This window comes from Terrapene carolina, unplaced genomic scaffold (genome assembly GCF_002925995.2).
Source record: "Terrapene carolina triunguis isolate 2854851 unplaced genomic scaffold, T_m_triunguis-2.0 Scaffold33723, whole genome shotgun sequence".
In the NCBI taxonomy this organism is placed as follows: Eukaryota; Metazoa; Chordata; order Testudines; family Emydidae; genus Terrapene; species Terrapene triunguis.
The window spans coordinates 372749-388460 of NW_020698074.1; the positions used below are offsets into that span (position 1 = coordinate 372749).

A 15712-nucleotide genomic window follows, 5' to 3' on the forward strand; every position below is an offset into this window, starting at 1 on the left:
TACAGGATAACTAAAAACAATTTCATTCACATTGGTTCTACATTGTCAGTGCTTTGAATGCTTGAAATACAATTCTTAAACCTACTCTTACCACCTTCAGTATAAAGCCTGTGTCAATAAGTCCTTGGTGAAAAAACATTAGTTTTATAAGTAAATAAAGGCTAAAACAAAAGGCTGAGGAACACACTCTCCCAAAAAAGCAGTTAATTCAGCATAGTACCTGGGTCTTTGAGGTGATTGCTTGCATGGATCCAGAGTATGCACTAATACATGCCTGCAGTGTTCATGTGGCATATCACAGACACCCAACGGTATAGGTAACTTATTCTGCAAGAAATCTAGCAGTTTTGAATGTAAGATCTGATTTTTCAGAGGTAGTGAGGTGCCCGTAACTCCTGCTGAAGTGAGTTTAGCACTGCAGAAAAATCAAGCTATTATTGTTCTTCATACATAGATTGTATAATTGCAGGTCTGTAAGAGTAAAGAATGTTCTGGGAGAATATCATGTCTCTCCTCTTAGTTTTCTAAAGTCAGCATCTGGCATTGCAAATGTGTAATTTTGCCCCTTATTTTCAGTAAATTGAGCTGTGTAACAACATAATTGGATTTCTACATCTCTAGAGAGCACAGTGCTGAGTTTGGCCATTGCTACAAAAGTGCCTGTCCTGGGGCTGTAGTGATGAAGTCAAATTATGATTTAAGTGTGTCATTCTGAGTGTCATTTAAGTGCTGCAACCCTAAGCTGCTCCTTTTGGCAGCTGCTTCTCCTGCCCTTCAGGTGTAAGGAGATAGCACTTTAAATATGCCTCTTTGCTTCTGCAAAAGGATTAGTAATGAAATGGCACTAACAGTACAAGTATTTTGAACATGGTAATCCAAATACAAAGTCGCTTGAGGTTGTTCTTAGTCCTGATCTTTTGCACGGGACATAATTTAAAAAAAAAAGAGTGGAATGAAACATTTCATTGTCCTTTTGTCTTGTAGAGCTTATCTCACTGTGAACTGATCACAGATGATGGGATTCTGCATCTGAGCAACAGTACCTGTGGTCATGAAAGGCTCCAGGTCCTAGAGTTAGACAATTGTCTTCTTATCACCGATGTGACCCTGGAGCACCTAGAGAACTGCCACAGTTTGGAGAGAATTGAGTTATATGACTGTCAGCAAGTCACGCGAGCAGGAATCAAAAGAATAAGAGTATGTGTCTTGTGTTTTTTAAAGATTCAGCTTTGGGAAAGACCGTCATTTGTGCAATCAAGGGAGACGTATTGGATACACTTACAGTAGCTTAACAGATAGCCCAAAGCAAGGGAAGGTAGGATGAAAACTAAGGATGTTGGTTAACGTACTTTAGAAGACCCCCAACTTTAGGCATCAGAACTACCCTGGGTATATGATCAAAAATCACCACCCAGTGCCTAATCCCATTTATAGTCCAAGCTACAGTTGGTATCAGAATAATTGTCCATGCTGATCTTTTCTCCCACTGATGTGGATTCCAGCTGGGGAGCTCTGTTTAGTTCCTAATGTTTGTTTCCCATTCCCTCAGGGTTTTTTAAAGGTGGGTTGTGTTTTTGTAGGACTGTAGAATTCTTTAAATTCTACCAACCATGCATCCTCATTACAATGTAGATATAATAAAGTATAGGACACTTGGGTAGTAGGGGCAGTTAGGCCTGTGGATCTACCTAGTAACAGCAGACCTAACATCCCCTGCCCTTGCAGGATCAGTCTCCCCTCCTCTATGTAACTCCCTGTGTTTTAAGCACAGAACTTTTCTGCTGAACACGTGGCAGCATTTAGGGCATAGCACTGATCCACGGACACAGTAATGCTGTGCTAGTTCACTTTCAAATTAATCACTTTGCACTGATGAAGTCTGCCTCTCTCCCTTGCAGGAACTGCTGAAGGTACCACCACTCCCTTCCCTGCTGATTTCAAGGCTGAGGCAAGCCTGGGGAAAGAATGGTTGTACGGGAGATGTATAATTAAGTCTTGCTTCTGTTTCTTCACTGGCAAGAAATCCACCCTCTAGTGATTAACAGCAGAATGAAAGTTAGCCAGCCCACATCAGCAGTGTAAATACCAGTTCAACAGAAAGGAGTCAGTCACTGAGATTTAAGGTGGTAGCTTTTGGATGAGTGAATGGCCAGGTTCTAGATTATTACATTGCTCTCCTATGCTTAAATATTACTCCTATGCCATAACTTTTCCAGTTTTGCTGGACATAAGCACTGGGACTTGGCATTTAGGTAATGCAGGTTAAGCCATGGCTTGCCTGGATGCCCTATATATAGATAATATGAGCAGGAAGAAAAGCTTTGACAGTAGTGTGATGTCAGCAATAGTTTGGTTTTGCTTTTCGTACTTCTGGGTTACATTTTTCATTTGAATTTTCATCTACAGGCTCACTTACCTGATGTGAAAGTTCATGCCTACTTTGCTCCAGTCACCCCTCCTCCTTCTGTAGGAGGTAGTCGACAGCGACTCTGCAGGTGCTGCATTATTCTTTGACAGTAGGAGCATCAGCAGAGGAAGAAAGATTCCTTTAATTATGGAAACAAAATCAGACTGCAAGTGGCTTGCAGAGTGTCAGTTTCTTAACTGCCATAGGAGTGATGTCGCAGTCATCCAATTTTGTGCTGGTACTGACTCAAGAAAGGTGTTTTTGCAGGTAAAAAGTCTTAATGTTACATGTGGATGTGGAGTAACTGATGCTTTTTTTGTTTTTTTGATTACATCTACTCCATCATCCCTGCTGTTGATATGACAATCATAGTACCATTTGCTAATGTGGACTGGGGTATTTCAGAGTTGTAGATGCTCAGTGACAGCCCCAACACTATAAGCCTCACTAAACCTGAATATTAGTTCCTATTTGTAAGCATTCTTTAGTGTAAAAAAAATTCAGGGTCTCTTAAGCATGTGAGTCCAAACTGCTGTTGTACAATACACATAACCAATTACATCATCAGGTTTAAGGACAAATCAGCTTTAGCAGAAGTTGACCAAAAAAGGGAAAGTAATAATGAAAAATAGCTTCCTATTTTGCTACAGCTTTATTTAATTTCTACAAAAACTCCCAGCATGTTAAGAGGTAGTATACCTCTAGAAAACTATTTAATTTGAACTTTGTTATATACAAAAGAGCACTCCTCACATTGTTGAATGGTCTGTATAGAATATTTCTCTAAAGAGTCTTAAGTGTTACCAAGTAGGTTAGGATAAGAAAGGTATAGCAGTTTGTGCCCTGTACACACAAGGTCTTTTTATATGCTCTAGCTGAGTAGGTAGAGCTGTTTACTATAGTGGCTGAAAGAATATATATGTATGGTACTTAGATTTCCCTCATTGTCATGGTATTTAATATATTTAGCCTAAACAGAAGCTCTGGGGGGTATTACTGCCTTTTTAAAAAAAAAACAGTTTACTTACTTTGCCTAGGTCAGATCCTAAATCTGTGAGACAGAGCAAGGAATTGAATGCTGGGCTCCTGCATCTTCGGCCAGTACCCTAACCAATGAGCTGAGTGGTTGGAAATCTGAATAGTCTGGGATCCCTGGTTGATAAAGGGGTCTGCAAATGAAAAAAGGTTGAAAACCCCTGGGCTAAATAATTTAATGTAGTTGACATGGTTGAGACCCTGAACAAGCAGTGGTTTCTGTTCCTTTAAAAACTGAACATTCAACATGACAATTAAAAAAAAGGTTAAAGGTATTAATGGTTTTAAATATGGGAGGGTGACATCCTGGCCTCATTGACATCAGTAGGGACAGAATTTCAGCTGTAGATTTAAGCCTTCTACAAAGGAGAGTGAAATCTGAATGTCTAAGGGGGAGCTACATTTTTATATTAAGCCACCTAAATAAATGGTTGGTGTGCACAGCCTCTGTATACTCACTTACCCAGGCTCAACAGTAACCCTTTAAAGGAAAATATCTTGGGCTTAAAAAAAGACTGGTCAACTGATATAGTGTTTAAATCCTGAAAATGATGTAATGTCATTTGACAAAAGCTCTAATAAGCCACACATACTGGAAATATTACCTTACCATTATGGGGAATGTCTAAGTTGTTGGCAAAACATAACTGGATTCAGATGGCAGTGTGTACATTTACACTGCACCCTTAAAACTCTTAATCTGGAATGTTTAGAACTACATGTTTTAAAAAGTTAATGTGAAAATGTAAGGCAGCTTTTTACAGCTGCAGATCTGCAAACTTAAGCTGCTAAAAATCTATATGAATACGGTATAAAGACTTAGTATTAAACTTTGGTAGTTCAGCTTTGTAGCAACAGCAAAAATTCCTGGATTAATTTTCATATTATGAATACACTTCTATTACCAAGATTCCCACTTAGAAATTTGGATTTATACAATTTTCTTAGCAGAACATTAGGGGAAGACCAAAATTAAATGTGAACTCAGTGCAACTTGTCAGAATGAGTAGTTGTGTGTTGCCTTAGGTTTGGCTCATTTTTATGGATCTTATTGTGAGGTTTTTATGGCATTAAAGTTGTACAAAAACCAAAATTTAACATATGCTTACACTAAGAAAAATGATATAGGAAACAAATAAACCATCAGCTAATATTTACTTGAACTTCTGTTTCACTGATTTCAAAAATTAAGGAGCACTGCAAGCCATTAATATTTCACTCAAAAAAAAGTATGGTTTTTGTCAAGCTGAAATTGAGTTTTTTCAATTTGTTTTCTAAAATATTGCTGGGGGAGCTGACTTATCTGCTCTGAAATGCATTACTTCTACAACAATGTTAATTCTATTTTAGCAGAAAAATAAGCACATTTACAAAATTATTGAAAAACATTTATTATACTTAAATTGAAATGTGTACATCTTAAAACAAAAGCAATTTGCTGGTGCCATAATTTAATTCCAATTTCAAGTGAGCTGGACAAACTACTATACAATTCCTTTAAAATTAGATAACTAGTTGGATACTTTCCAATCAAGGATTTTTCCACTTTTATAAAAAACATTTGGGATTTGAGAATGGTGCTGAGGTGAAATGACAATTGTCAGTTCAATAAACTATTAAGACCCAACCAATACTGAAAGATGAACAATTTATAGGCAGAAGAAACTCGAACTTAAGTCTACAAAATTCTATTTGATCAGGGTAGAAAAACAGGAAAGAAAAATATTTAAGTTTGCAGAATTGCTAGAGCTTTAGAAAGGCTTTCTTGGAAAGCACTTAACCCAGCTAAAGAAGGAATTAAAAAATATCAAAGTAGCATTTTCCAGTAGTTTGTTCTCTATAAATGATTTCGCACTTAGCACATCAGCAGGGGTCAGCAACATTTGGCACGCGGCTCGCCAGGGTAAGCACCCTGGCGGGCCGGGCCAGTTTATTTACCTGCTGACGCGGCAGGTTCGGCTGATCGTGGCCCCCACTGGCCGCGGTTCGCCATCCCGGGACAATGGGGGCGGCGAGAAGCAGCGCGGGTGAGCGATGTGCTGGCTGCGGTTTCCCGCCGCCCCCATTGGCCCGGACAGCAAACCTCGGCCAGTGGGGGCCGCGATCGGCCGAACCTGCCGCGTCAGCAGGTAAATAAACTGGCCCGGCCCGCCAGGGTGCTTACCCTGGCGAGCTGCGTGCCGACCCCTGCACTACAGCATTCAAAACTTTCAAACTGATTTAAAGGGAGGGGGGATACTGTGAGTTAAAGGGGGTTTTTCTGCCTTTGAAAAAATTAATAAACTCATAAGTGGACATTAATATTAAATGTCTGAATTGCAGTGCCATACATTTGACAATTTCAAGGAAAAATTCAATTTTGAAAAGCACATTGCTTATTTCAAAAGATAAGTATTAGGTCATATGGAAGAGGCACTGTAAAAAAAAAAATTTACAGAATCAATCTGAGAATAAAGAAATCACAGAAAAGGTCAAGATACCTGCCCATAAAGAGTGATTATAGAAAGACATACCTGCTACTAAAGTGGTGTATATTTAGTGTTTCTTGAGCAATGTAATTGACAGTATTTAAAGCTATGTTGTAGCCCCTTGGTGCCAGTGGGTCAAATTTCCTTGTTCGCACAATTCTCTCCCACCACCTCAGGAAAACCCTCATTATTACTGGCAGTTTTTTGCTTTTTAAAATGGTGGGGTTAAAAACAACAAACAAACAAAACCCTGCAGCAGTGCTTCTTAGAGAAACTGGAAACTAAAAATTAAGGATGCATAGGCAATTCTTTTCCATTAAATTTGTTAAAAGCAAAACAATTACTTCGTACCCCACAGGATTTATGTTAATCCTTTCAATAAGGTACTGTCGATAATGCAGTTTGCTGCATGCATATATTGCATCTGGCTAGGACTTATTAAAATCCTATTCTGGCATTTACATTTCTTACGTACACTCTTATACACAATTTACACAAGGAAGCTGTTTTGACAGCTTTACTCTCAAAAGACCCAAACAACCTGATCACTATCATCTTAACTACTCGTCTCCACACAGATTACTATGTGCTCTGCTAACAAAAAATAAAATCAGCATAAGGTACAAGCAAGTAATAGACAAACTGGCACAGAAAGGTAAATGCCCCAGAATAAGTTTACATTCATCTCCAAACTGGACACAGTATAATAGGAAAGCAATACTGCTTCTAGAAACTGTATCTACTGGCCATAATTTGCCTTATTTCAATAAAGGGCAAGCACCTTTGCTTATATTGTCTTCCATGCCTGTACATAGGCTGTCATGGCATTATACCTCTTATGAGGACACTTAGCTATGGCAGTGATAAGAAAGTTCACCTATCAAACAGCTCATTAGAAAGGTCTCGTGTTTTCAATATGAAACATTTTATATGGTGAAGTCCAATCCTAAGAGTTTTTGGATGTTCTTCATCGTCATTAAGCATGACTTCATTCTGCATTGGAATATCAGTCCAGTATATATACACACACCTCTCTCTATGCCATCACTTCAGAATTATATGGAAACCTTCACCATTTTCAGCTGCAGAGAAGAAAAAGGGACAGGTTTATATGAAAGAATGGCATCCCTTTACCCAAGACCCCAGCCACTGAAGATAGAACAATCTAAAATTCATGTAAGTTCTTGAAGCTCATATTGAAAAGCAAAACTTTTTACTACTAATTTGATACTGTGTTATCATATGACTACCTGACCTTTTTTGGAATAAAAACAGCGAACTTTCCCAGCATAACACATTCTGCACCACTTTCCAACAACACTGACTCGCTAATAAATTAAGCTCAAATTATCTTGAATTTAATTTTAAATATCTAGACACTTGCTTTGCTACGTTTATTTCTAGAACTTCCTTGTTCCCATTTCAATTCATGCAATCCCTCCTACTTTCCTGTTTTTGATCTCTTTCATCAGTTCTGACACAGAACCAAAGGGTCCCCTGCAACTCCAGTTGAAGCTTTTTTTAGTGCTTTATCCTTAAATCTCATCTGCTCTATAATGCTGTGCTTCACAAAACTGATGAACAATAGAATCCGCATGAAACGATTTGGGGTTATTTTAAATTGTCAAGTTTTTTCAAGTAAATTCAGTAGATTGTATAGTGTTATTCTCTGGTGGTCTATAGTAACATTAGCAAATGGATTAGTTATCCTAGAATAAAGCAGGTAAATCAGCAAAACAAGTGTGTGAATATATAGATAGAAAGCCATCTGTCCTGTAGCCCAGAACATCAGGATGCAGATAAAGCAGTGGGCCTTTTGAAACAACTGCAGTAAATAGCTGCTGAAGCCAAACTGAACTTCTAAAAAATATTTTTCAAAACAATTTTTATATCTGTAGAAAAAGTGCAGATTCACTAGGAGTAGAAATTAGTGACTATTTACAGAAACTCAACACCACAAAAATTTTTGGGAAAAGCTGGATTTATGGTAGATGCCTGCTACTATTTTTTATTTTTAGCCATAAGATCTAAATGTAACAAAGATTTGATTAATGACAAGCCAAAGACACAAATCTCCTGGTATGAGGTTAAGAGACCCCCTCCAAATAAAATTTAACATGAGAACGGCCATACTGGGTCAGACCAAGGGTCCGTCCTGTCTGCCGACAGTGGCCAATGCCAAGTGCCCCAGAGGGAGTGAACCTAACAGGCAATGCTAGGGATACCATTCCTTACCCATCCTGGCTAATAGCCATTAATGGACTTAACTAGATAAATTAATGAAGGTTCTCTTTTAAACCCTGTTATAGTCCTAGCCTTCACTCCTCAGGCAAGGAGTTCCACAGGTTGACTGTGTGAAGAGTATATAATACTCTTACTATATAACACAAGGTGTTATATAGTAAGAGTGATGAATCCAAGGCATTTGGATTTGTTATGTATTGGCTGTAAGGCATTGTCTATCGTGCGCAAATATGGAAGGAATACGAGCTAGAAAACACATCTGAGGGATGTAAGCAACAACCCAGGAAGTGTGAGGAGACTAGGTTAAAAGCTAGGATTAGTGATGAAGCAAGCTGGAAAGCAGGAAGAAGTACGCATGTAATGCCAGCCTGAGCATATGCAGCCACTAAATGATTTTTTTGTTTTGTTTTATTCAAATGTAAATTGGAACAGCCAGCTAGCATAGCGTATACACCAAGATCGCAAGAGGGATTCGTGCCAACCTAAAATAATGCTCTATCTGTTGGCTCTCTAACCTTTGGAAATTTGTCCTGCATCAAGCTGCACACAAATTCTTTCTAAAAAGTTAAATTTTATAGAAGGCTGCAACCTTCAATTTTTATCACCCACTGTAGTATATTTCTCTTTGAAACTTTAATTCATCCCTATATAACTTAAAAGTACTATTGGAGTATCTCGAACACTAGTGAGCACGGATACAAACAGTGCTATAGAATCACACTTAAATCCTGTGAACTGTTAGTTTTAAACTGCCATTTTGGGGATAGATGTGGATCAGGTTACTTCACTCAAATTTGCAAGACAGCTGTCCTGGCATGGATTTATATTTAACAAGTAACAATCTCTAGCTAAAGGTTTATCTAAAAGAAAAAGCATTAGACCTTTCACATTATAAAATCTCTTAATTTGGGGTTGAAAGCAATAGTTTCCACCTCTTTCCCTCAAGTTACTTTAGTTGGCTGCACTGTTACTTGTTTGTAGAAGCAACACTGCTGGCATGTCTAGGTGCAAAACTCTGCTTCTTAGTTAAAAATCTAGACGCTACTTAGGCCAATTATCTTTATTATTACAAAAAATAATATACCTTTTATTGTGGTGACTAAGAAGCAACTCTCATCTTGAAAGTTCTGAACCATCTAGAAAGAAAAAGGAGATATTAAAATCCCAACTTCATACCATCTAGGAGGCCAGCAAGCCAGTTAAGCAATTTGAATGCCAAAGTGATCCATAAATATTTCTAAATGGGCACTCTATGCAACTATTTTCATAATATTTTTCTCAGTACATGTAGTTATATACAAAGTATACTAGTACAATGTACTAGATTTCCCCAAAAGGAGCTACTAAAATGTCAATATATAAGTACAACCATAATTTATTCATACTTCATTTACAACATCATTACTTAAAGGGCTCCCAGAATTATGTGGCTAGAATCTGTCTGCATAAACTGCTTAAGTAATTCGCAGCTAACAATGGTATTTAAACCTTGCTACTTACATACTATGTGTCTTCAATATGTATCTAGTCAAGAAAACAAATTCCATCTCATAATTAACTGCCTACATAGTAAATCGCATTCCCATAATCTTTCAATTCCTAAATTACTAATTGTGAGGAAGAGATAAATTAAACAAACTAAAGTGTCAGTTAACTCTTAGATGGTTTGTTTACTGTTGCAAGGTAGAGACTTCATAGTATTACAATTGATGTACATGCATCATGAAAATATTAATGTTCAAATATTATATACTACTGGGATCTTCTCTCAGATCCCTTGTGCCCTAGTCATTACTATACTGCCAGTAATGAATTTTGTACTACGATAACCACTCTCACCAGAATCTGGTTAAGCCACATTCTACTCTGAGTTTTATGGAATGTCTTTTTGACCTTTGGGAGTGAAGAAAGGAGAACCTTAATCTAATGTATTTATTTAAAATGGCTTTGGTTCCAGTCACACGGTTGCTGTGGAAAAACACAAGTTCTAACTATCAGAAGACATTAAGTATATGCTACATACTATGCAAGAGAAAAAAGCAGTGCTGCTCAGAGAAAACTGCCTAAAGAAAGTGTGGATACAAACGTGATTTAAAATAAACCACAACTCTTAACTTAAAACTTACCAACTTTAATTTGTAAACTTGTCAGTTTTGAAATCACAATTTATTTAAAAAAGCAAATGAAACAATAGAAATGTTTTTAAACAAAAAAAATTTGCTACCTGATCACTAACGAGGATGTGGATACCAGTAGGACCCTGTCTGTAAACCTGATTAATCTGATGCAAAGGAATATTAAACACCAAAGCAAGCTTGCGAGTGACTTCTGAGGCTGCCATTTCTTCTAAGTAGATTGCATGATAAACTATAAGAAAAAAAAGCTTTTTACTTTGAATAAGAATTATACTGTCATTGATAACTATTTAGATGAAAACACATCCCTGTAGGGTTGTAAAATTTACATTCCCCCACTTAAAGTCCCCCATTTTTGTTTGTTTGTTTTAGACTGTCCTTGGTCTGCAATACCTTCTTAGAAACTTGAATACCTTTTTCTACAGTGTTGTCCTTTATTTGGCAAACACTGATTCTTCCCATTCTCTATTTCATTCATGTGCATAAACGATCATGACTTTTCCTTCAATCTGATTTCTCATCAGAACGATCAATTTTCAGCACAGTTCTATGAATAGGGCTAGTTTGCATTTGTTTTGATACTGAAACAACCTTCAAAGCATCCATAGGACAGATTTTACAGTATCATGTATAAAATTACCTTTTAAAAACTGGTTTTAGTTCTGCTACAAAAATGACTGGAAAACTTTTAATCCACGACATTATCTATCATTCTGTTTTTAGGGCAGATAATATATTTGACTACTAGACTATAATCACTTTGCTTCATGAGTTTTCTTGCAAAGAAAGCTCTCTACAGAGTCCACCCAGATGATTTCCGCCTTAATCTCTCCCTTCCATTTTATATAACTTGATACGATAGTAAAAGTGAGACTGTACAGCAAAATAAAACATGGTCAAAGTTTCTTCTTTTCCAAACAGCAGCATGGCTGTGGGCAGCTTAATGCTTGGGTTTGAATTTTACAGATTTATACAGCTGTGGGGTCCCAGAGATGAAAATTAAAAAGCTTTATACCAATATCGCTTTAACAACTGTGATCAATATTTGGTCAGGATTTGCTGTACATGTTGCTGGGAATGCTCTAATAAATGAAAAGAGGCAGAAGTGTCTAGCAGTTACATATTTGCATATGCCCCTCCCTCTCCTTTCACAGCAATTTTGAACCTTGGATGTGTTAGCCATTATCAAATTTAATGAGAAACTACACTTATCCAAGAGGAAGTTCTAGCTTATTTAACAAAAGGACATACAATAGAACCTCAGTTACAAACACCTCGGGAATGGAAGTTGTTTGTAACTTTGAACAAAACGTTGTGGTTGTTTTTTCAAAAGTTTACAACTGAACAGTGACTTAATACAGCTTTGAAACTTTAATATGCAGAAAAAAATGCTGTTCTCCCTTTGTTTTTTTAGTAATTTACATTTAACTGTACTGTACTGTATTTGCTGCTTGGGGGAAAGGGGCGGGGGGGAGAGCTCTGCTGGGTGTCTCTGCTGCTGCCTTATTGCATACTTCTGGTTCCAAATGAGGTGTGTGGTTGATTGGGTAGTTTGTAACTCTGAGGTTCTACTGTACTCCATACAGATACTCCCTCTCTGCCCCAGTTTCCTGGCTGGAAAGCATTTAAGTGCTGGTATACGATCCTCAGTCATTCCCCAGGAAATCTGATGGGAGGGCGAGTCTCCACTCCCTCCAGAAAGTATCAGGGGGTAGCCGTGTTAGTCTGTATCTACAAAAACAACAAGGAGTCTGGTGGCACCTTAAAGACTAACAGATTTATTTGGGCATAAGCTTTCGTGGGTAAAAATCTCACTTCTTTCTCCCTCCAGAAAGTTGACATAAGTGAAAGAGCAAGATAAGTTTAGCTTCAAGTAGTTCCAATGGCTCTAATAATAGGAGCAATGTGGATTTACTTGTTCTTTAATGTGATTGCTCTGTAATGTACTCAGTTACGTTCTCAGTAGTGGTGGAAATAGAGCCATTCCCTGCCAAACACACACTAGTAAGATCATATCCTTTAATACACTCCTCAGCTATTTTTCCTTATCCAAACCACACTAGCTTCATTTCAAGTATATAAAGTCCTATCAGTAAAAAGTAATTGAAATGGATATGAACATAAGTTCCTTCAATTACAGTTGTACATTCACCTAAAGTGAATTTCTTGGCAGACCACCATGGATCATGTGAATGCTCATTAACTACATTATCCATGCAACAAAAACAAAACCTTAGATTTTTTTCAAGCCACTTAAAAGCCTACTTTTTATTAAATTTTCTATTCTTGAAGGTGATATATGTTCCACCATAGAAGCACATATACCACTTCTGGCTTAAAAGTCTTAGGAGTGCACTCATCTCTGAAATGCTAAAACTGCTGTGTCACCATTAATCCACTTTCCTCTGCATATTCACTTTCTGGATACAATTTTATTGATGCTATGCTATGTGTAAAGCCACAATTCTAGCAGTTTATAAATTAGTCTAAACTATTATATTTTATTGAAAAATCTATTCTCAGCTCCTCTTTTTCCTCCTCACGTGTTTATTTCAAACCTTTCATTGCTTAGTAAGTCATAAAAAGAGCACTGTATGATCATACCATATATTGCACCATTGCTGTTACCACCATTGGTTGCATCTTGCTGCCTTTCCAGTTGTATGCTCCTCAATGGCTCCTGGCAGACATAGATTGTTAAACGGGGCCTAACAGACCTGCAATTTACAAAGGATACATATAATTTTAAAAATAAACACACTTGCCCAAAAACGGTATGAATGATTTAGATCAATCTTATTTCAGTTGCCTTGCATTAACAATATACTTAAAATTTTGCTGCTTTACAAGCTATTTAAAAAAAAAAAAAAAACCACACACACACACACACACACCTCATACAAATTATCACCAGTGGCTTAATCTAATGATCTAGTCTCAGAACCATTGAGATGGTCTGCCAGATGCTGGTAAAATTTAAATTTAAAAATTAATTCAACAATTTTAAAATCACTGACACAAGACTTGCTTACAATGGAATCCTGGAACACAGCTACTGAATAGCAATAATTACATCTCTTATAAAGACAGTATGTTACTAAATATGTATTATCAGTTTCATTTGTAATTAGAATTCTGTATTTATTATTTAGCAGCCATGACCTCAAAAAATTTAGGTTCTTTATAGCTCACCTAAATGAGAAGTTTTGTCTCTTGGCAACAAACCCATCCGTCTTCAAGAAATCAGTATCTGCCCAACTGCATTGCTACCAGTCTTACAGTCTACCTTTGAACTCATCAGTGCCTGCATCATATCTGTAGCCTGCCCTGAAGGTGTACACAAAACAGTCTTCTTTTGAGCACATTACTGCCAACTCCTGAGACAGCTAAACAGGCATATGCCAACCTAATTCTCAATTCATATCTCCCAAATCCCCTATTCTAAGAAAGGCACATTACTGTGATTGAACAAAAACACTTAAATGTAAACTTGGCATTTTACCTGGATTTCAGTGCATTATATAGCCGAATGCCATCGGCCGGACCACAGATTTGTACCAGGTCCTCTCTTGTCAGCTTTAATAAATCAGCACCTGGAGAAATTCAGAAGAGCAGGATTTAGCTAGTTTCTTTTAGGACAAAGAAGTTCAAAAGAATCCAATATTCATTAAAAACAAGTTACAAAATTGGCCCTTGAAAAACAATGCAACTCTGCAAGATAAACACCGACAGCAAACAAAGACTAAAAGATTATTTTGATAACGCTCCTGCAAAACACACAAGTACTTGCTAACACTAAGAAATAATTACCTGATTTTCAGAGAAAGTAGCACCCCTACCTCCAGCTTAATTCAACACCTTTGAAAATCAGGTAATGTGACTGCAAAGTGTCACCTGTTTTAGTAAAAATGGTTTAAAAATATTAGACTGCTCTATAGATAAATCATAGTTTAACTGGCTTAAGACAAGATTAAGAGATTTACACCTGGGCTAATGTGTTTCAGTCAGATGCAAAATGGAGGAAAAAAATACACCCATAGAAGTGTTGGTTTATCACAGCCTGCTGATCCTTATATTACAGTATAGCTTTTGGGACACTTTATCCTAGACTGTGCGCACTGAAAATGCTCTGGTTACATTGCTGTTCCCTAGAAAGATTGTGCATATCAGAAAATTTGGATGAAAAAGAAGTTCCTCTGACACCCATCACAGTTGCTCTATGTCCATATGTTAGCTGCATCAAGAACCTGAGAGAGTAGGGCTTCAGCATATATTTACCAAGTTCTGGCAACATGTATTGCTGTGCCACAAGATCAGCTGATGTCCACTTCACCTCCAACCTTCTCTAATTTGAGTCAGTTACCAAAGCACAGTCTCACAAATGGTATCAAGAGCCACATTTACAGAGGAATAACTATTTCTACCATATGCCAACCAATAAAAAGACTACAATATTAAGTGCAGTTCTACTCTGAAAAGTGATTATGCAAAAATGGCACCTTTCTAATAGACACGTCTGCATCCTACGGTGTATTCAGTCAGTTCAGCTTACGTGACAAATTTTTTTATCCTTGTAGAGCCAACACAGCGGTAACATAACATGTTCAATTCAATTTCTTTCTTGTGCAACAGAATAGTGCATTGAATTCTGATTTTAAGGCCTGTGCCCCTCTGCAAATCTATTGAAGACAGTGAGGTTATACAGATGTCACTGAGGGCATATTCTGAAAATTCAGCTCCATCTTGGCAGAGGAACTTCAGGGTCTTGATGTGTAGTGGAGAAGATGGTGCAGAAAGGTCTGCATTTATTAGACACTGGAGATCTTTTTAGGAAAGGGAGACTATACAGAAGGAGTGGCTCCATCTTAATAAAAATGGAACCAGACGGATGGCACAAAATAAATTAGGTTTTGATTTGAGTTTTTAAACTAGGAGTTTGGGGGAAGAGGACAGGAGACGAGCAGTACAGAGACATCTTTCAAAGATATCAGTAATTATAAGGAATAGTACTATGTAGCCCATACCGGGTAGCACAAAATGCAACTGATCTAGACAAGCGACAGGAAAACCAGGGGAAACTTCAGAGAAATAATAGAATAAGGTGTTAAATAAAAACACAGACATCTGTCAAAAAAAAAAAAAAAAAAAAAAAAAAACCACCACCTTACAAATGTTTATGTACAAATGAGAAGCTTAAAAAGCAAAAGTAAGTGAACTAGAATTCCTCAGAACAAAAGATGATTCTGATATAATAGACAGAGATGTGGTGGAATGACAAAAAGTTAGTAGAATACTGTAATACCTGGCATAAACTATATAAAACAGACTGGGCCAATTAGGGAGAGTAGTTGTCTTGCATCTTAAGGATTCCATAGAGTCTAGTGAGATCATCATTCTAAGTGGAGAGGACCATGCAGCTGAAT

The 15712-nt window shown here is 37.3% G+C and overlaps 2 protein-coding genes across 4 annotated transcripts in view; one reads left to right on the forward strand and one right to left on the reverse strand.

The window, feature by feature from the left end:
- Positions 1–3248, forward strand: part of LOC113409512 (F-box/LRR-repeat protein 2-like) — a 69069-nt gene extending 65821 nt beyond the window's left edge. Inside the window, exons 12-13 of the mRNA XM_026663528.1 lie at positions 985–1197; positions 2407–3248. Of these exons, the coding sequence (XP_026519313.1) occupies positions 985–1197; positions 2407–2514 (321 nt within the window). The 3' untranslated portion in view covers positions 2515–3248. The remainder of the gene's footprint in view (positions 1–984; positions 1198–2406) is intronic.
- A 3245-nt stretch (positions 3249–6493) lies between these two features.
- LOC113409535 (upstream-binding protein 1-like) overlaps positions 6494–15712 on the reverse strand; it is a 48849-nt gene continuing 39630 nt past the window's right edge. For 2 of the 3 annotated variants that reach the window (XM_026663566.2, XM_026663565.2), the window contains 5 exons: positions 13792–13882; positions 12894–13006; positions 10379–10521; positions 9239–9290; positions 6494–6992 (listed from right to left, as the gene is read on the reverse strand). In XM_026663566.2, coding sequence (XP_026519351.1) covers positions 6955–6992; positions 9239–9290; positions 10379–10521; positions 12894–13006; positions 13792–13882 — 437 coding nt within the window. In that variant the 3' untranslated portion in view covers positions 6494–6954. Of the gene's footprint in view, positions 6993–9238; positions 9291–10378; positions 10522–12893; positions 13007–13541; positions 13617–13791; positions 13883–15712 lie in introns of those variants that run through there. The other variant, XM_026663567.1, reaches the window with a different exon arrangement.